Genomic DNA, 21895 nt, shown 5'->3' on the forward strand with positions numbered 1-21895 from the left:
AGGGTCCATAGACTTCATTAGACTAAGGGGTCCATGATACCATAAAAAATGGCAAAAGCACTATATTATGTGATGCTGCATCTCAAATTAATTTTATCATCTGAAATTACCTAGCATTGATTGGCATAGCATAGTGAGAAACTAATTCAATTTTTCCTGATCAGTGAATCGTGGCCTTGTTCTCAATTCCAGACACAGAAAATTAATTCTCTGGAATCTTTTACTTGCTAATGAATCCTTATTTGAAACCTGGTAAGTCAATCCAGCCCCAGTAGCCTCACCAGTGAAATTCACCACCCTCATTTAAAAGTCTTCCCCGGATTTTCATCAAGGACATATACTATAAGCAAGCTGTCTGATTGAAGGCTCCTGAATGCAATATTTATACAGTTTTGAGATAACAGAACCAAAATCAAATACACTGGACATTTAAAATAAAAAAATAATATAAATCCATAAAGAAAATGTTTATTGAAATTATGCACATGCATACATGAAGTACAACTACAAGGATATTCAGCCTCTGAGCAGACAGAAAAACATGATTAGTCTATTATGAACACACACACACACACACACACTTAGAAACCCTCCAAAGGAAGAGAATTAAGGAGGAAATGTTCCAAATTCTCAATGAACCATCCACAAGGTCTTATGTTTTTCACAGACCTGGCCTATCTCTTCATAAGGTGTACTAGGCAGAGTCTCTTCCACAAGCATTTTTTGTCAATTAGCTAATTCACTCCCTAAGGGGAAAAAAAGGCAAGAACAAATAAAGAAATTTTCAGAGAGGCCACATCACACACTGGAGTCCTGGAGTACTGGACTTGGAATCAGGAAAATCTGGGTTCATATCCCATCACTGATATCTAGTGATGGTGGAGAAATGAGTCCCTAAACTTAACCTCCCTGAGTCTGTTAAGAAAGGTCCTCTCCACCCCTAAAATCTATTAGCCCTTGGTATATTCAACAGCTATTAAGAGATATAAACTAGAGGTCAAGTGGAGATCAATCTCTTCATCAATCTCTTAATCTCTAGGGTGTTGAACATCATACAAAGTTAATTATAATGCCCAGTAATTCATAATTAGCATGAAAAATTAGTAAAACAGGTGACCAAATAGAAAGTCATTATTAACAGAGGAGGATCAGGGAAGTCTTCCTAGTGCCATTTTGTTCCAAGGAATTCAACAGTAAAAGTAGGCATCTCTTCCTCCTAGTATCTGTTAAGACCTGACTAAAATCCCATCTTCCACAGGAAGATCACTTGTTCAATTTCTCTTAATTCGAGTGCACTACATAATAGCACATAAGTACATAATATTTAACTGGGGCAGAGGGTTAGAGAAGCTTTTGTGCTAAGTTCACATTGACTCATCATGCCAAGGTTTCCTGATTCCAGCATGGAAATACCTATTTTATTTTCCTGATTTTTACTGATTAGAAAACTGAAGCTCAGGGAGATTAAGTAGTTTTCCCCATGGCTACATAGCTAGTAAATTTTAGGGATAAGATTTTGAACCCAATTCCTCCTGACTCCAAGGATAATGCATTATAAGGGCAACACTTTTAACTATTAAAATGTTGTTTATTTCCTTCTTAGGTGTGTTCTGCTAATGAGAAGTTTTAATATGCTGCAGAGAATGAATGTCATTCTCATGCTATCAATTCAGATAACTGATGCATCTCTGAAAAATCACCCAGGCAGACACTTGAGAATTACCTGAAATAGTGACCTGAAATAATGATCATTACAATGCTGGATTCATCATATCATGGGCCAATTCGACCAAGGACAGTACAGTATCTAATTCCACTTCATAAATATGTCAAGGTATCAAAGACTTTTGTTTCTTGGCTAACTCTAATTAATTATCACAACTCTATTGTAAAGATCAATTGAGCTCCTAATCTTCTGTGGAATGCTCTTCAGATTTTCCCTATAAATTCTAACCCTCTAATGCTATCTTTGCCAAAGGTTCATGTAATTTAACTAGATAGATGAATGTCTATATCTACCCATAGATATAGATATGTATCTATATCTCTATCTACATATCTGTAGAAATAGGCCACAGAAGACATTTTTATATAACTTAAAATTTGTTGACCCTATACAGAACCCAGTCTATAATGTAAATGGCTAAGAAGAAAGATCATTTCTTGGTTCAAATCCTCCTCTCATTTTATAATTCTTTCATTTTGTTTATTGCCCCAATGTTTATAATCCTGTATCCACCTTCACACGCAGACTACCTAAAATGTGTTTTGGTTCTAGCCCCCAGTGAAACTTCATTAGATTTTATAAAACTCAAATTGAGGATTCCTGGTATACATATATATATATATATATATATATATATATATATATATATATATATATATATATATATAGTTACAGTCTGAAGGAGACCCACTAAGTTTTCATTGTGAGCCATGCCAGCTAATACTTGATAGTCTGGATATACTCTCAATTCATTTTAGTCTAGCCACCTTAAAATAAATTCAAGTAATGCTACCAGAAACTAATAGAAGGAACTTCTCTCCAACTTACATTATAAAGACAAAGTAAACATCACAGATGGCATATCACCTATAAAGCAACACTTTTTCTGCTTATGGTATGAAAATTCCAAAATATTTCGGGAAATCACATCAAATTTATTCAGAAAATCAGTGAGGACATCATTAAAAAATACTGAAATATTGCCAGGATATTAGCCACCCTAGAAAGCTGAAAGTTGTATCCACAGTATCCAAATCTAATACAGAAGGGTTAGTTAGGGGGTGGAGCCAAGATGGCGACAAGAGAGGATCCACTCTTAGGAGCTCTCTCATAAAACTTCTAAACTTAGGACTCTAACTAAATTTTCAAGAGACAGAACCCACAGAGGGACCCAGTAAGGCAGTTCTACTCAAGGTAACCTGGAAAAGAGCAGAAAGGCTCTGCTCCCTGGGGTTGGAGGGGTAGCTGGCCAGAGGGGTGGCCCACCAGAGCGAAGGAACTTCAGCCTCCCGGAGGCAGCCCCAGGGCACTGGGAGCCTCAGCTCACAGCAGCAGGGCAGTTTCCTGATCTACACCTCCGGGAACACCAGGCACAAATTGGGGGAACAGTGGGGGACCTCTGCCACAGCAAGCACATGAAGCCCAGCCCTGCCCTCTCAGGGCACACAATGAGCAGCTTGGCCAAGGCAGTCCAGATCCAGGAAATAGAAGCAAGGGATAAGCAGGAGCCCCCAGGGCATGAGCCCATTGAACCTAGGGAGGGGAGTGAAGAGAGAGAGAGACTGCAGAGCTCTGTCCTCTGTCCCTGGAACAGGACTCTGGGGCTCTAAACACATTCAGATCCTGATTGCAGTCTAGGTCCCCCCAATAGAACAGCAGCCCCCCAACCTCAGCTCCCTGGCAGAGGGGCGCATATGGTCATTCACAGACCAGGAGGGAGGATAGAGCCTCACACATTGAGACCCTTGTGGGAGTGTCCCAAAAGCTCAAGAAGCACCCCAAAAACAGGCTAAGACTGGGAAAATGAGCAAGCAGAGAAACAAGAGGAACACCATTGAGAGATATTTTGCCTGTGAGCCCAAGAAGGATCAAAACACTCAGTCTGAAGATGAGGAAGCACAAGCTCCTGCATCTAAAGACTCCAAGAAAAACAGAAATTGGGCTCAGGCTATGACAGAGCTCAAAAAAGACTTTGAAAATCAAATGACAGAGTTAGAAGAAAAACTGTGAAGAGAAATGAGAGAGATGCAGGAAAAACATGAAAATGAAATCAGCAGCCTAGTCAAAGAAATCCAAAAAAATGCTGAAGAAAATAGCATGCTAAAAACCAGCTTAGGTCAAATGGATTAAACAGTTCAAAAAGTTATTGAGGGGGTGGCTAGGTGGCTAGGTGGCGCAGTGGATAAAGCACCAGCCCTGGAGTCAGGAGTACCTGGGTTCAAATCCGGTCTCGGACACTTAATAATTACCTAGCTGTGTGGCCTTGGGCAAGCCACTTAACCCCATTTGCCTTGCAAAAACCTAAAATAAAAAGATTATTGAGGAGAAGAATGCTTTAAAAAACAGAACTGGCCAAACAAAAAAAGAAATAAGAAAGCTCTCTGAGGAAAACAAATCCTTCAGACAAAGAATAGAACTCAGGGAGATTGATGAATTTATCAAAAATCAGGAATCAATACTTCAAAACCAAAAGAATGAAAAATTAGAAGCAAATGTGTAACATCTCATTGAAAAAACAACTGATATGGAAAACAGATTTAGGAAAGATAATTTAAAAATTATTGGAATTCCTGAAAGTCATGATCAGGAAAAGAGCCTTGACATCATTTTCAAAGAATTACTACAGGAAAATTGCCCTGATATCCTAGAAGTAGAGGGCAAAATAGAAATGGAGAGAATCCACCAATCCCCCTGAGGAAGAGTTCCCAAAAAACCAACCCCCAGGAATATTATAGCCAAGTTCCAGAACTCCCAAGTCAAAGAGAAAATATTACAAGCAGCCAGAAGGACACAGTTCAAATATCGTGGAGCTGCAGTCAGGATCACACAGGACTTAGCAGCAACTACATTAAAAGCTCTTAGGGCTTGGAATATAATATACCGGAAGGCAAAAGAGCTTGGAATGCAGCCAAGAATCAACTACCCAGCAAAACTGAATGTCCTCTTCCAGGGAAAAAGATGGACTTTCAATGAACCAGGGGAATTTCAAATGTTCCTGTTGGAATGGCCAGAGCTGAAATACAGACTCAGGTGAAGCATAGAGATTGGAGGAGAAGGGGAAAATATGAGGGACTTAATGACGATAAACTGCATGTATTCCTGTATAGAAAAATGACACTAATAATACTCGTATGAACCTTCTCAATTAATAGAGCAGGTAGAAGGAGCTTTTATAGATGAAGCACAGGAGAAAGCTAAATTTAAAGATAAAATATGGTGTAAAAATAGAGTCAATAGAAAAAAGGGAAATGTAATGGGAGAAAGAAAAAGGGGAGGGGGAATAGGCCAAAATATTTCATATAATAAGATTTTTCTTTATTACAATGAGCTATTGCAATGATATGGAAGGGAGGAAGGCAAGGGGGAATGATGGAATCTTTGCTCTCATCAGAGGTGGCTAGGAGAGGAAACAGCATATATACTCAATGGGGTATAGACATCTGGAGTAAGAAGGAGGGGGGGACAGGGGGAAGGGGGGGATGTGAATGAAGGAGGAGAGGATGGACCATGGGGGGATAGTGGTCAAATATAACACATTTTCTTTTTTACTTCTTGTAAGGGGCTGGGATTGGATGGCCTGTCCAGGACCATAGGGCCAGGTGGATGCTGGGCCTAAGGGGTGGTATGGGGGCTCGGGGCCTCTTGGCCCCAGGGCCAGGGATCTGTCTGCTGCACCACTCAGCTACCCTACAGCAAAGTCAGAATGAAAGGAGAGAGAAAATATAGTACATGGTAGTGAAGAAATACGAAAGGAGGGAGTTTCGATCAGCAATGGCAACGGTGGAAAAATATGGGAGTAACTTTTGTGATGGACTTACCATAAAGAATGTGATCCACCCATGACAGAGTTGGTGGTGTTGGAACACAGACTGAAGCACATTTTTTATTATTATTATTTGGGGGGTGTGCAGAGCAAATGGGGCTGGGTGGCCTGCCTGGGGCTGCATAGCAGGATGATTGTTGGGTGTCTGAGGCTGGATTTGGACCTGGGTGCTCCTGGCTCAAGGGCCTGTGCTCTGTCTGCCACTCAGCCACCCCTACTATTATTACTATTTTATTTTATTTTGGGTCTTCTTTTTGTTTTTATGGTTTTTGCAGGGCAGTGGGGTTGGGGTGCCTTGCATGTCACACAGCTGGGTGATTGTTGGGCGTATGGGGCTGGATATGGGCTCAGGTGCTCCTGGCTCCAGGGCTGGTGTTCCATCCACTGCGCCACCTGGCCATACCTACAATTATTACTATTATTTTTTTATTTTAATTTTAATTTTAATTTTTTTCTCTCCCCTTTACTTTATTGCTCAAAGCAAGTCTATATTTTTTTGGGGGGGTATTTTGTTTACTCTTAAACAAGAATATTTTATTAATGTATAAAAAAACATTATTTGTACAAAATGAGAATAAATAAATATTAAATTAAAAAAGGGTTACTAGGGGCGGCTAGGTGGCGTAGTGGATAAAGCATGGGCTTTGGAGTCAGGAGTACCTGGGTTCAAATCCGGTCTCAGACACTTAATAATTACCTAGCTGTGTGGCCTTGGGCAAGCCACTTAACCCCATTTGCCTTGCAAAAACATAAAAAAAACAAACAAACATAAAAGGGTTACTTACTTTTTTTCTCTAATCATAATTCTCACAAGATCATATTCTCCTAGTTAATCCACTTTACAAATATGTCCCCCCCAACTTGATGGGATCTGTGGTTGTCCCACATCTCCCATTCCTCATCCCTGGTTCCCAATAGAGACGAAGAGAAAGATATCCCTTCCTGAGATGAGGGAGTCAGATAAATTTCTTCCTTATATTTTCCCAGATAAATATACAGTTTTCACTGGTCTTGATTTAGTATGTATTCTACTGATGGGGGCAGGAAAGTCCCACAGATGAGACCTCCCTCTAATCCCAGTGCAGGAGAGCCTCTAAATATCTTGTAAATACTGATTTCCTTGATGATATTTGGGATCCTTGGTCCTTCATTGTTTCTATTAGTCCTAGAAAACTTAAAGAGTGGGTTTAAATCAGACTGAGAGGGTCCCTGCTTGAAAAATTACATTAACCCATGCCCCATTCAATATGGAGATAGTTGCCTGCCAAGTTAAATACCACTTTATCCAACCTGACACATTGAGTACCCCCAATAATCCTTCTGTATTCTCTGCTGTCCTCTTGGCATTGTCTGATAAGGGACCCAGTCATCACATATTCAGTTCCTCTGATGGAAAGGCACTTTTGCTTTGCCTACTATTTTTCTAGAAATATCCATCCTAAATGTTGTAGAGTCTATCAAAACTTTCCATTTTCTAGTTTTCCCATCTCCAGTACCCTAAAGCTTTTCTTCTGTGAGGGTGAACATAGAAAGTAATTTCTTCTGCCCTTCCAAGATTCTCTCCTCAAGTTCTGAATTAGGAATTCCTATTTCATCCTTTGCTGGGTTCTATTTCCTGTCATAATTGTTCTGATTTCTAACCTCTTTATCAAAACTACATCCTCCATCTATTTTTCTAATCTGTCACTGAGTTGTATTGTCATATCAATTAGCCTTGCTAAATACTGTGGTCTCATATGCTCTGCTAATCAATCCTTGAGCTCTTCACTTGAACAGCTACTAAATCATAATCAGCCCTGGGTTCTCCCAGGCAAAAGCATCTTGTAGCTGACAAGTGAAAACACGTGTTTGTGTTTTCAATTAATGGCCTTTAAACCTATCTCATCTATCTTCCACTGGATGTACCCAAAGATTATAAGAAACCCAGACTGGTCATTCCATAAAAAGAAACTTCCCTTTATTACCTTTAAAACCCTGTCTTAATCATGGACATTCTCTCCAATCTCTCCAAACACATAAACAATCTCTCTCTCTCTCTCTCTCTCTCTCTCTCTCTCTCTCTCTCTCTCTCTCTCTCTCTCTCTCACACACACACACACACACACACACAACAACAACAACAACAACAACAAGAGAATAGCCAGTTGTATTTGATAACTAGCAAGCTTAAATGGTGGCATCTTAAAAACCAATTCAATGACAAATGTTAGAGAGAGAAAAGTGAAACATTAATACACTGTTGGTGGAGCTGTGAACTGATCTAACCATTTTGGAGAGCTATCTGGAATTATACCCAAGGAGTTATAAAGCTGTGTGTACTCTTTGACCGAGCAATGCCACTATTAGGTCTGCTTCCCAAAGAATCAAAGAAAAAAGGAAAAGACCTGTATGTACAAAAATATTTATAACAGTTCTCTTTGTGGTGGTAATAAAAATCTGAAAATTGAAGGGATGCTTACAATTGGGGAATGGATAGAAAGTTGTGGAATATAACTGTGATGGAATATTACTATGCTGTAAGAAATCATGAGCTGATTGATTTTAGAAAAACTTGTAAACACTTATATGAAATAATGAAAAGTAAAGTAAGCAGAACCAAGAGAACACTATGTACAGCAACACCAATATTGAGAACATCTGTTATTCTGAGTACTATAAAGACTCAGATCAACTAAAAAGGACCTATGAAGGAAGATTCTATCCAACTCCAGGGAAAGAACTGATAAATAGAAGTATACATAGCATATATTTATAAATCTGCATCAAATGGTTGCTCAGAAATACAACTCCTTAAATCAAATCTGGACAAGACAGCACCATCCCTCAGGATTCCTTTGCTGAATCTTTGTCCTGAATCTGGTGTAGCACAAGACCTGATTGTCTATTGGGAAATACGTGGGAGAGTGGATATCCTGCACAATGTCCTTCACATGTTCCAGAAGGTCAGTGGGGGTCATACAAAACAAGCACAGCAGGAGATAGGATGGAGCCCCCAAATTCTGTAACTGCATCGCATTCTAATTTCTCAGAGGTTATTTGACATTTTACTTCTACACTTTCCTTTACTCCAAAGTGATCCAGTGTTAAATTATACACAAATACTGAAGGCAAAACAAAGCTAATTTAAATACTTAACTTTTCCCAAATACAGGTGTATTTGGAGCCTCCAAAATTTACCACCATTATGTGACTCTAGCTGGGCTCCTCAATAACCCTATGTATTGCTAATAAAAGTAAGGAATGAAAGGGTCCTGAGCCAATATATACCACACTGTTCAAAGAAATAGGATGTTTAGGCAAGTTTTCATCCTGCTGTTTAGGTCTAGCTAGGGGTTGAAATGAGTATTTTCTTCTTCTTCTTGGTCTTCTTCTTTTTCTCAGGAATTTGGATGATGCCAATCTAAGGAATAGAGTGGTTTCCTCTTCATACATACCAATATCACTAAGATGTTGTTTGATCCAATCAATGAAGACAGTGACACTGGAGTAGACACCTGGGTAGTTAATCCTTCCACAGCCAAAGCCCCAGCTGGTTATCCCAAAAAGGGAATAAAGACCTGAATCTTCAAGGGAGCAAACTAAGGGGCCACCTGAGTCACCCTAGGTATATGGAAAAAAATAACACAGGTGGATAGCTTATGGAATTAGAATGCCATAGGTCATCTTATTCCTATGTATCTTACTGAGTCCAAAGACAAGACCCTTGTGGTCCTTTCTCAATTCTTTGTTTCTTCAGAATTCTCAACCAAAAAAAAAAGTACAGGAAAACCACCCTCTTCCTTCCCACTCTACCCCCACACCCTAAATCTTAAAGTGGAAATTTTCTAAGAATTTCTAAGAGTTCTATGTGCCATCAGAGAAAAAAGTTATTGGAAAAAGCTCAGCTATCCCAAATTAATAAACAGATAGATTGGGTGTGTGGCTTAGAAACTGAATATGGCATGAGCTTACTGAGCAAGAATCCTTGTCTCCTTTAGAAGGGAATCCAGCACAGAACATCCTCTGTGATACCCCCACAGAGAGATTTCGATAATATTCCTGACACAGATCAGAATCCAGGATGGGAACTTCAAGTTGCTGTAATTTGTTGGATTTTTCTCCATCTGAAAAAAATATACGATTTTGGCTAAAGAGCAAAAATGCTTCCCCTACCACTTTGAAATTCTATAACTTGGTTCAAATGTATTCCACCCAATGACCTAGAATAAGTTCATTTCAAAACCTTTCATCCCACATAGCAGGTCCAATCCTTTTCCTAAGGACCAGAATTTACCTTCTCCCACCACAAAGACTGAATCTTGCTTTGTCCATTTTGTTCTTACAAATTTCTTCTGCCTAGCCAACCTAAGTCTTTCCCCTTTTCCTTTTCAGTACTCATTAAGACTGATATCTCTCCCAGATGCTTATGTGATTATTTCCAGTTCTCCATTTCACCAAACTATCGAAACTCACCTCTGAGTGCTCCATTCAACATTCTGGGAAGGGATATTTGAAATCATGTTAAGGGCCAGAAGAAACTGAAGGTTCCATGCCATAAGGTTGAAGCATAGCTCCATACATGGTTGTTTTATAGAAATTAGAATACAACTCTGGGTTTTAAAGGCAATATTTTAAAGGAAAAACAATTGTCCTTGCCCACAAATTTCCTCAAGTGGAAAACATTGAACTAAATAGAAACCATGTGGTCTGGCTTTGTATCACTCTTACACTGTTGTGCTACAGGTAGAAGCAGAGCAGAAGGGTCAATTTGTGGCTATATATGCCTCACAGGAGCATGACCAGAAAAGAATAACATGGACATGTTTCATAGGTGAGTTAAAGTGATTAAGAAATGCCTTTTCGGAGGCAGCTAGGTGGCACAGTGGATAGAGCACTAGCCCTGGAGTCAGGAGTACCTGAGTTCAAATCTGCCCTCAGACACTTAATAATTGCCTAGCTGTGTGGCCTTGGACAAGCCACTTAACCCCATTTGCCTTGCAAAAGCCTTAAAAAAAAAAAGAAAGAGAAATGTCTTTTCAATGTATGCAGTTGATCTATATGTGGACAAAAGAGGAAGAAAAGATTCCATACAGACCTAGATTATCAATCCCCCATCCTGTGACCACACATGTGCTGGAAGATGGTAACTCTCGACCTTTCTCAGGAAGACACACCGGACGAACATAGTGATTGAATTGAAATGGTTCAGTCACTTGCAACAGAGCAATATCATAATCCATCGTGGTTCTGTCAAAAGCTGGATGAATCAAAATGTGCTTTATTGATCTTTTCTAGGAAGAGGAAAGAAGCAAAATGAGAAACCCTTCAAAGGACTGGTCAGCTATTGTAGATTTAGTACCTAAGATTCTAACCACTACACTATATTGTCTCTCATCACTGCCTCTATCATTACTAATAGACTAGAGACTAGAATTTTATTTCATAGCTGTTGGAAACTCCCACAAAAGGAAATTCCCTCTACCAATGAAAATCATAGTGACTTGCCCAAACCCAAACAGTCAGAATGTGTCAGAGGCAGAACTAAAATCAGTCTTCCTAACTTCAAATGTATCTCTCTATCCACCAAGTCCCACTACTTGTCATCACTAATATGAGAGTTAAGTGCCAAAAATCTCTTGAATGAAATTAGTACCACCTCTTAGAGTTCAAAGAAAATATGGAATAGAAGAAAATGGCAACAGTTTAAAACATGGCCACCTTTGTCTCTTGCCACATGTCAGCATTAAATTCATAAAAACTGGGTTTTATCCAGGTAGTATTAACCTATGCATATTTGAGAACTGTTCCTTTTCAGGGCTAAGATCTTAGGGACAGAGAAACAGGAATCAAATTGCTGTGAAGCTAAATTTCTAGGATCTGGGAGTCGAGGTATTCTGGAGCTAGTGAGCATGTCCTGTTTATCCATATAAATTTGCACAATTAGATTACCAAAAGCTCCTACAGCACTCCCAAATCCCTGAGTGACAATGTGTTGTCAGACTGCCTACATCTTAACAACTGCTCTAATAAAAAAAAAATGAGGTTTCCTAGAAAATATTGAATTTCTGGATTGGCTCTTTTCCAATTCAAAGATCAATAGCAATCTCCTTTATCATTCTGAGTAATGTAATGACTAGCTATGACAATTGAAGACCTCCATCACTTTTATATCATGCCCCGATCCAGGTTTGTAATCTGTTTCCCATACTCTTTTTTCCCTTTTTCTTTTATTTTTCCCAATTACATGTAAAATCAATTTAATAATCATCTTTCGAATATTTGGATTCTAAATTCTCTCCCTCCCTTCCCTTTCCCTCAATAAAAAGACAAGCAATTTTATAAAGGCTATATATTAACAGTAATAAAAACATATTTCCAAGTTACTCTTGTTACAAAAGAAAAAAAGTTAAAAGTATACTTCAACTGACATTCAATGAAGTGAAATTATTATTATAAAATGTTTTTCATGTTATTCTCATTATTTCAAAATAAAAAGTATACTTCAATCTGCATTCAGAATCCCTCAAATTTTTTCTTTGTAGGTAGTTAGCATTTTTCATTATGAGTACTTCAGAATTGTCTTGAATCATTCTGTTGTTTAGAATTACTAAGTCATTCACAGTTGAGCATCATACAATGTTGTAGTTACTAGGTACCATGTGTCCTAGTTAGATTACTTCACTTTGTTCATGTTCACATAAATCTTTCCAGATTTTTCTGAGAGCATCCTACTTGTCATTTCTTATAACCCAACATCATAATCATATACATAACTAATTCAATCTTTTCCCCATATGATGGGCATTCCCTCAATTTCCAATTCTTAACCACCATAAAAAAGAGCTATTTTAAATGCTTTTATATATTGAGGTCCTTTTCTTTTTGTTTTTTATCTCTTTAGGATATAGATTTAGTATGACATTACTGAATCAAAGAGTATACATTACTTTTATAGCCTTTTGAGAATAGTTTGGAATCACTCAACCAGATTGCTTGACTTAGTTTTTAACTCTACTTCATTAGTGTCTCAATTTTCCCACATCCCCTCCAACATTTGTCATTTTCATTTTCTCTTATATTAATCAATCTGATGGATGTGGGGCAGTACTTCGGAATTGTCTTAAAATGCATTTCTCTAATCAAAAGTGACTTTGCATTTTTTCATATGATTAAAATAAGCTTTTATTACTTGATCTGAAAACTGTCTTCCTTCGACCCTTTGTCAACTGATGAATTTTTATTCTTATAAATTTGACTCATTCTATATATATTTGAGAAATGAGACATTTATCATAAAAACTTGCACATTTATGATTATTGTGTATTTATCTCCATTCTGTTTTCCCCATTTATCCTTTTCTTTCTCTCTTTTCATCTGTCCATCCTTAAAACTGTTTTACTCCTGAATACCATCTTCCCAATTCACCCTCTTTTCTATCAAACCCCTCTTCTCTTCCCTACTACTTGGTTATAGTGTAGGATTGATTTCTTTATCCAGCTGAGTGTGTATGTAATTCTTTCTTTGAACCAATTCTGATGAGAGTGACATTTAAGCACTCCCTCCCTCTATCATCTTCCTTTCCACTACAAAAGCTCTCTCTTGCCTCTTTTATGTGAGACAATTTACCCCCATTCTACCTCTCCTTCTCCCTTCTCCTAGTGCATCCTCTCTCATCCCAAATTTTATTTGCCATCATATTCAATTTACACCTATATCTTCTACTATATACTACTTCTAATTGTCCAAATAATAAAGTTCTTAGGAGTTACAAATATCATCTTCCCATCTTAAGAATGTAAATAGATTAATATTATTGAATTCTTTATGATTTCTTTTTCCTGTTTACCTTTGTATGCTTCTCTTGGTTTTTATATTTGAAAGTTGAATTTTCTATTCAGCTCTGCTCTTTCCATCAGAAATACTTGAGAGTCTGCTATTTCATTGAACATTCATTTTCCCCTGAAGAATTATATTCAGCTTTTCTGGATAGATGATTGTTGGTTGATCCTATCTCCTTTACCTACTAGAATGTCCTATTCCAAGTCCTCTTACCTTTTAATTAAGAAGCTGCTAAATCTTGTGTTATTTCTGACTGTGACTCCATGATATTTGAATCATTTCTTCCTGGCAGCTTGAAATATTTTCTTCTTGACCTGGGAAGTCTGGAATTTGGCTATAATATTCCTGGGACTTTTCATTTTGGAATCTCTTTCAGAAGTGACTGATAGATTCTTTCAATTTCTATTTCATCCTCTGGTTCTAGAATATCAGAACAGTTTTCCTTGAAAATTTCTTGAGAGATGATGGCAAGCTCTTTGACCATGGCTTTCAGATAATACAATAATTCTTAAATTCTCTCTCCTTAATCTTGATCATGTCAGTTGTTTTTCCAATGAGCTATTTTCATACTTCTGATTGTGTTTTATTGTTTCTTAATGTCTCTTAAAGCTATTAAGTTTTTCTTGCCACTTCTAATTTTTAAGTAATTATTTTCTTTAGCAAGCTTTTTACTTCCTTTTCCATTTGACCAAATCTGTTTTTTAAGGAGTTCTTCTCTTCAGTGAATTTTGTACAATTTTTCCCATTTCACAATTCTGCTTATTAAGAACTTTTTTCCTTTAGTGGATTTTTGTGTCTCTCTTTTTTACCACTTCACTTATTCTGTTTTTTAAAGTGTTACCTTTTTCAATATTTTTTGGTGCTTCCATTACTAAGATGTTGACTCTTCACTATTTTCTTGCATCATTCTCATTTTCCCCAATTTTTCAATTATCTTGCTTGATTTTTAAAATTCTTTTTGAGTCCTTCAAGAAATCCTTTTTAGGTCTGACAGCAATTCAGATTTTTCTTTGGCACTTTGGATAGAGCAATTTTGGTTTCATTGTCTTTTTCCGAGTTTGTGTTTTTGATTTTCACTATTACAAAAGTAGTGTCCTATGCTCAGGTTTTTTGTTGTTATTTACTCATTTTTCCAGTCTATTCATTAATGTTTAATTTTACATTAAAGGTGGGTTCTTTTCCAAAGTAGAGGAGGCACTGTCCCAACTTTCAGGTTTTTTTGTGGAACTTTTTGGGAGTCTAAGTTTTTAGTTTTTCCAAAGTGATATGATCTAGGGAGAGTTGTTTTTTATACTCTTCTATCCTATACTCTGCTCTGTAAGTGAGAACAAGCACACTTTTTCACCCTGAAAATGTGACCAGGGGTCCCTACTCCCCTGCAACCAAAAACACTAGTGTGTTAGTGCTCCTCTTCACCCTGGGACTGTGATCCAGAACTGTGATCTGGCAAAAGCAGCAGATTCCTGAACTTAGTGCCAGCAAAGGGATACCTGTAATCTCGTTCTCGTCAGCTGTTTAAGACTCAGAGTTTTGGTGTCCTTGCTGCTGATTCAGTTGTCCCAAGACCTGATATTTGCTTGCCAGGGTGTTGCCTATAGTGGACTGTACTCCACTTTTACCTGGATGTAACAGACTTTTCCTGCTGACCTTCTACATTGTCTTGGACTGAAAAAAATAGTTTTACTCCATTCTTTTCTTGGTTTGCCTCTATGTAATTTTTTTCAGGCATTATTTTAAAGTTGTTTGAAGGGAAATTTGGGAGAGTTCAGAGGTATTCCTAACTTTTCTTCAAAAATTTGGCCCTGCTCCTGTTTGCCATACTCTTTCTTTGTTTCTTGGTAATTTTAGTGTACTGTCTGGCATATCTCACACACACACACACACATCCACTTCTCTCTTTTAAGAGAGCTTCCCCTAGATAATACATTTTGACCAAGTAGGATTCATCCCAGGAATGCAGGGTTGGTTCAATATTAGGAAAACTGTTAGTATAATCAATTATATCAACAACAAACCTATCATAAATTATATGATCATATAAATAGATGCTGAAAAACTTTTGACAAAATACAGCACCTATTCCTACTAAAAACACTAGAGAGTATAGGAATAAATGGACTGTTCCTTAGAAAAATTAGCAATCTCTATCTGAAACCATCAACAAGCATTATATTCAATGGGGAGAGGCTAGAGGCATTCCCAATAAGATCAGGATGAAACAAGGATGCCTATTATCACCCCTATTCAGTATCATATAAGAAATGTTAGCTTCAGCAATTAGAGAAGAAAAAGAAATTGAAGGAATTAAAATTCAGAAGGAATAGACAAAACTCTCACTCTTTGCAGATGACATGATGGTATACCTAGAGAATCCCAAGAAATCATCCAAAAAAACTACTGGAAACAATTAGCAATTTTAGCAAAGTTGTAGGATATAAAATAAACCCTAATAAATCCTCACCTTTTCTATATATGCCTAGCAAGATACAGCAGAAAGAGCTAGAAAGAGAAATTCCATTCAAAGTAACCTCAGACAATATAAAATACCTGGGAGTCTATTTGCCAAGGCAGACTCAGAAACTTTTTGAAAACAATTATAAAACACTTCTCACACAAATTAAATCAGATTTAAATAACTGGGCAAATATCAACTGCTCCTGGATAGATAGAGCTAATATAATAAAAATGACAATTCTACCAAAATTAACTACCTGTTTAGTGCCCTTCCAATCAAAATTCCAAAAAATTAATGAGTTAGAAAAAGTTGTAAGCAAACTCATATGGAGAAATAAAAAGTCAAGTATTTCCAGGGATTTAATGAAAAAAGCGCAAAAAAAGGGGGCTTAGCCCTACCTGATCTAAAATTATAAAGCATCAGTCATCAAAACTGTCTGGTATTGGCTAAGAAATAGAGTGGTGGACCAGTGGAATAGACTAGGTACAATAGCAGGAAACGATTATGGTAATCTGCTGTTTGATAAACCGAAAGAGTCCAGCAATTGGGATAAAAACTCTCTCTTTGATAAAAACTGCTGGGAAAATTGGAAGTTAATATGGAAGAAACTCAGATTAGATCAACACCTCACACCCTGTACCAAGATAAGATCCAAATAAATACAGGATTTAGACATAAAAAACAATACTATAACCAAATTAGAAGATCAAGGACTAGTTTGCCTGTCACATCTATGGAAAGGGAAGCAGTTTATACCTATGGAAGAGATGGAGAACATCACTAAAAACAAACTAGATTATTTTGATTACATTAAATTAAAAAGCTTTTGCACAGACAAAACCACTGTAACCAAGATCAAAAGAAATGTAGTAAACAGGGAAACATTCTTTACAACTAATGTTTCTGACAAAGGACTCATTTCTAAAATAAACAGAGAATTAAGTCATATTTTTTTAAAAAGCCATTCTCCAATTGACAAATGGTCAAAGGATAAGCAAAGGCAATTTACAGATTGGGAGATCAAAGCAATCCATAGTCATATGAAAAATTGCTCTAAATAATTATTTATTAGAGAAATGCAAATTAAAGCTTCTCTGAGGTACCACCTCACACCTCTCAGACTGACCAATATGACCAGAAAGGATAATGATCATTATTGGAAGGGTTGTGGGAAATCTGGGACACTATTTACATTGTTGGTGGAGCTGTGAACTCATCCAACCTTTCTGGAGAGAAATTTGGAACTATGCCCAAAGGACAACAAAAATGTGCAGACCCTTTGATCCAGCAATACCACTACTGGGTTTATACCCTGAAGAGATGATGAAAAAGGGTAAAAACATCACTTATACAAAAATATTCATAGCAGCCCTGTTTGTGGTAGCAAAGAATTGAAAATTAAGTAAATGTCCTTGAATTGGGGAATGGCTTAGCAAACTGTGGTATATGTATGTCATGGAATACTATTGTTCTATTAGAAACCAGGAGGGATGGGAATTCAGGGAAGTCTGGAGATTTGCATGAACTGATGCTGAGTGAGATGAGCAGAATCAGAAAAACACTGTACAACCCTAACAGCAACATGGGGGTGATGATCAACCTTGATGGACTCACTCATTCCACCAGTGCAACAATCAGGGACAATTTGGGGCTATCTGCAATGGAGAATACCATCTGTATCCAGAGAAAGAACTGTGGAGTTTGAACAAAGTCCAAGGACTATTTCCTTTAATTTAGAAAAAAAACTGATATTTTATTGTCTAATCCTGCTATCTCTTAGACTTTTTGTCTCTTCCTTAAGGATATGATTTCTCTCTCATCACACTCAATTTGGATCAATGTACAACATGGAAACAATGTAAAGACGGACAAATGGCTTTCTGTGGAGGGTGGGGGAGGGAAGTAAGATGAGGGGAAAACTCATAAAACTCAAAATAAAGAAAATCTTTAATAAAAAAGGGAAAAATGAAAAAAAGAGAGCCTCCCCTAGTTCAAGGTCAATTTCACTTATATTTCTGCCTCAATCAATCATTCTCCCTTGATATCTTCACATGAGTATATGTTCTTAATATACATGACTGCTTTCTATCCATACAATCATATTTTCTTGTTCTGCACTTTTGGGGGTTTTTTTAGGTTTTTACAAAGCAATGGGGTTAAGTGACTTGCCCAAGGTCACACAACTAGATAATCAGTAAGTGTCTGAGGCTGAATTTGAATTCAGGTCCTGATTCCAGGGCCCTATTCACTGTACCACCTAGCCTCCCCTTCTGCTCCTTTTAAATAGATTATTCTCTTCCATAGTCTTGTTCCCTTTATTTGTTTCACATTCACTATAACGCAGCAATACCTAAAATGTCCTATTTGCCTACTTTCATTAGGACTTCTAACTCATTTGAGGTTTTTCTCATATTTTGTGCTTGTGAATCTCTAAAGACATCTGAATCCATGATTTTTTATTTGATTTTGCCTCTTAGCAATTTCTTAGCATCTCTTCTATTGTACTTCTTCCTTCATTGCAGTTATTCTTAAAATCAGAGACTCTAATTTTTTAAATACATAAAATAAAATATACCTAGGATTATAACAGAAACCAATTATATTGAAAGATAGTTATAAAAATATTGTTTAAAAATAAATTCAAGGACCCAAAAATAAAAATTCCTATCCAATGGTATCTAGTGTGTGCATATGTATATAAACATTTTTCTGTCTCCTTCCTTTTCAATTTAAGACACTTTGATTTCATCAAACTCTAGGCAAATGCATTTTTACAGTCCTCTTTGGTTATATTGCATCTCTGAACAAGAATTTGTCATGCTTATATATTAAATTATGTCCCCAAAAAAACATATCCTATTCTAAGACATCAATAATCTATTCACTTCCCAGTTCTTAGCACTTTTTTCATGATGCAGTACTCAGAATGACTAAAATTATAAAGGACTAGTTTCAATAATTATATTCCTTCTTCCACATAAATTTATTGAACTCATCACACTATCTAATCCTTATCCATGGCCTTTTTTTTGCATTGCCCCTCTCTTTCTCAGGTCTCTTCTGGAAGATTTTTCCCTTAACTTGGGTTATTCTCTGCAATGTTAGACTGGGTGGTTGGAGAAACTGTGAGCCTAGGAGTATCAGTCCTTGTGAGATTAGGGTATCCATATAAACTATTAGATTCATGAGATTTGTACTATCCTAGAACCTTAAGAACTTTGTATGCTCATCCCTCAGCTCAACTTCTCTCCCACTCTTCCAGTCAATGATTTACAACTTATTATTGGACCTGTTAAGATAGCTGCAAGTAGGTCAATTCAACAAATGTGTATTAAATGCCTATTTTGAAGGCCTTGAAAAAAAATATTTTTAAAACCCCTCCCTTCAAGAGGCTTCCACTCTCTCAGAAAGTTAATATACCAAGACATAAATGCAAAATAGTTTCAAGTGGTAAGAGTACTAACAACTGGGAAGCATCAAGAAAAGTCTCATGTAGGAAATCATCTGTCATTTGTATTTTGGGAGATCCATAGGGTCTAGTAAGGAATTAGTCAAGTTTAGATAAGGAATATCACTCATGCCAGTAGATATTAGAAATTATTTCTGGGGGCAGCTAGGTGGAGCAGTGGATAAAGCACTGGCCCTGGAGTCAGGAGTACCTGGGTTCAAATCTGGTCTCAGACACTTAATAATTACCTAGTTGTGTGGCCTTGGGCAAGCCACTTAACCCCATTTGCCTTGCAAAAATCTAAAAACAAAAGAAATGATTTCTGAATTGAAATGGGTTAAAAGAGTGACTCTGCTACCTAATATTTCAGATTCTCATTTAACCCTGTTTTTAATATCTTCATCAATACAATATCTTCCCAACCCACACTCCAAATATCCATTGTCACTAGAGAGGACCCACCAAACACACTCTATACAGTAGACAGACTAAGCCTATTTATGTCCAAACTTCTAAATTAAGTCTTAAATAATTTGTAGTTTTCCACCAGGGGCTCCTTTCTTTCAATTGTAAAGCCTATTCAGTATTGGGCAACCCTCATTTTCCAAAAGAGAACTTCTCCTTCATCCAGTCCAGTCTTACATAATTGTTCAAAGCTAGTTTTCAAATGCCAATTTGCTCTGAACTAGGAAATGTTTTTGATCCTTCAGAATGTCTAGAATATTATGGTAGCCTCAAATGGCAACTATGGGGGCTAACCAATGTTACATGTATCCAGAGTTCATAGTAAGAGCATCATTGTGGGCTATCTTTGTATATTATTCAATTCATACCATCTTCTGGGTGGGAACAGAGCCAGGTCCAGAGAAGAGCTACATAGTATCCATAGTGTTAACATTGATTTTGATTTTTCCACACTGAGACATCAGGGAAGGACAATCTTGCACACTCAATCCATGAGGCAAAATGGGGGAAGAGTCAAGGCTGATGCTCAAGAGACTGGTTTCTTACTGTTCCTAGTCTACCAATAACTAGTGTTAGGAAAGACTTCAGGAAAATAGGCACATTGATTCTTTGTTGATAGATCTGTGAATTACTATAACTGTTCTGGAAAGCAATTCTTAACAATGACCAGAAAAGCCAGTATATTGTCATATCCTTTGATTCAACAATTCTATTACAAAGTCTAAATCCCAGAGAGATCAGCAGAAAGAACAAAAGGTCCCATGTGTATAAAACTATTTGTAATCATTCAGGTTTTTTTGTTTTGGGGGAGGGGTTGGTGGTGGAAAAAAACTTGAAACTAAGGGGGTTAGTTAGAGAATGGCTGAACAAATAATAATGATATTTGAAAGTAATAGAATGCCATTTTGCTATGAGATACAAAGAAATGGTTGCAGAGAAACCCAGCAAACTTTGATGAACTGATGCAAAATGAAGTGAGACATAAAATTGTAAAAATGAATCATTTTTAAAGACTTAATATCTTGCCTTACTTGTTGGTTGTTTCGTTCAGTCAGATCATGGATTCCAGCAATTACCATCCACACAGGCATGTGCTGCTTCCTAGACAAAAGGAAAGGGAAAATTCTAAGAAAACTTAGCCCCTTTAGCTATTCTGCATGAACAGAATACAATGTCAGAAATATAAATCTGAGTCCCATGACATAATAGCCAGGCTCATGAATATCTAGCCCAGAGGAGTGTCCTATACACAATCATAAATTGAATTTTTGTAGTATCCTAATGTTTGTGAAGTACTTAGTTCATGATAATTCTGTTAGCTAATGAGAGTATCATTATCCCAATTTTACATATAAGGAAATTGAAGTTCAGGATGATTAAATGATTAACTCAAGTTCCCACAGCTAAAAATATCATATATAAACTGAAACTTAGATATCTCCTACCCACCAAGTCTAATATTCATTCTTCTATAGGATAATTATTCAATGGATGTTTCTTGAATGAAAAAAATAAATAAAAAGAAGAGAAACTGAGGAAAAAACAACCCCTCAGTACTTGTAATATGATAGAGAATTGGTATTTTATAACTTTTATTTCCAAGGAATTTTTTTATTCATTATTCATTCCAACAATAAGTTGGTAATATCCCTTCCACTCTGTAAATGCAGAAGTCTACTGAGGCACAGTGAAAAATTACAGTATGCATGTTAATCTGTATGTATATACATATATGTATTATGAATATATTTTGCCTTTCTTTTGTATCTCCAGCATTTAATACAATATCTGATACATAAAAGATACTTAATAAATGTTGGCTGAGTGAATATAGCATTGGATTGATGATCATAAGTGGATGATGACCTACCATTTACTACAGTTATTTTTTGAAAGCATTAGTTCAGTGGAGCAAAAAGTATCCATGGTTATTCTACATCAAAGTCTTGATCTTATATTAAGATTATGTCCATTACAAATGTGATCACAGAGATGATCTTATTTCAGTGATCTACTAAGTATTAAAATCAAACAGAGTATCAAAAAGGGAGACATCTACCAAAGATCTTTAATGTTTCAGAGAAAGGTACCTTGTAGCACTCAAATAAAAATGCATTTTCCATAGTTGGTGAGGATCTCCATGTAAGTTCATAGTGATT

General features: G+C 36.8%; 1 protein-coding gene across 1 annotated transcript in view; it reads right to left on the reverse strand.

Moving 5' to 3' along the window:
- Nucleotides 1-726: 726 nt before the first annotated feature.
- The window catches only part of OVCH2 (ovochymase 2), a 71363-nt gene continuing 50194 nt past the window's right edge, over nucleotides 727-21895 (reverse strand). The window contains exons 17-21 of the mRNA XM_074231601.1: nucleotides 20768-20837; nucleotides 10624-10819; nucleotides 9501-9652; nucleotides 8984-9149; nucleotides 727-746 (exon numbers count right to left, since the gene is read on the reverse strand). Coding sequence (XP_074087702.1) covers nucleotides 727-746; nucleotides 8984-9149; nucleotides 9501-9652; nucleotides 10624-10819; nucleotides 20768-20837 — 604 coding nt within the window. The remainder of the gene's footprint in view (nucleotides 747-8983; nucleotides 9150-9500; nucleotides 9653-10623; nucleotides 10820-20767; nucleotides 20838-21895) is intronic.

Source organism: Macrotis lagotis, chromosome 3, assembly GCF_037893015.1.
Source record: "Macrotis lagotis isolate mMagLag1 chromosome 3, bilby.v1.9.chrom.fasta, whole genome shotgun sequence".
In the NCBI taxonomy this organism is placed as follows: domain Eukaryota; kingdom Metazoa; phylum Chordata; class Mammalia; order Peramelemorphia; family Peramelidae; genus Macrotis; species Macrotis lagotis.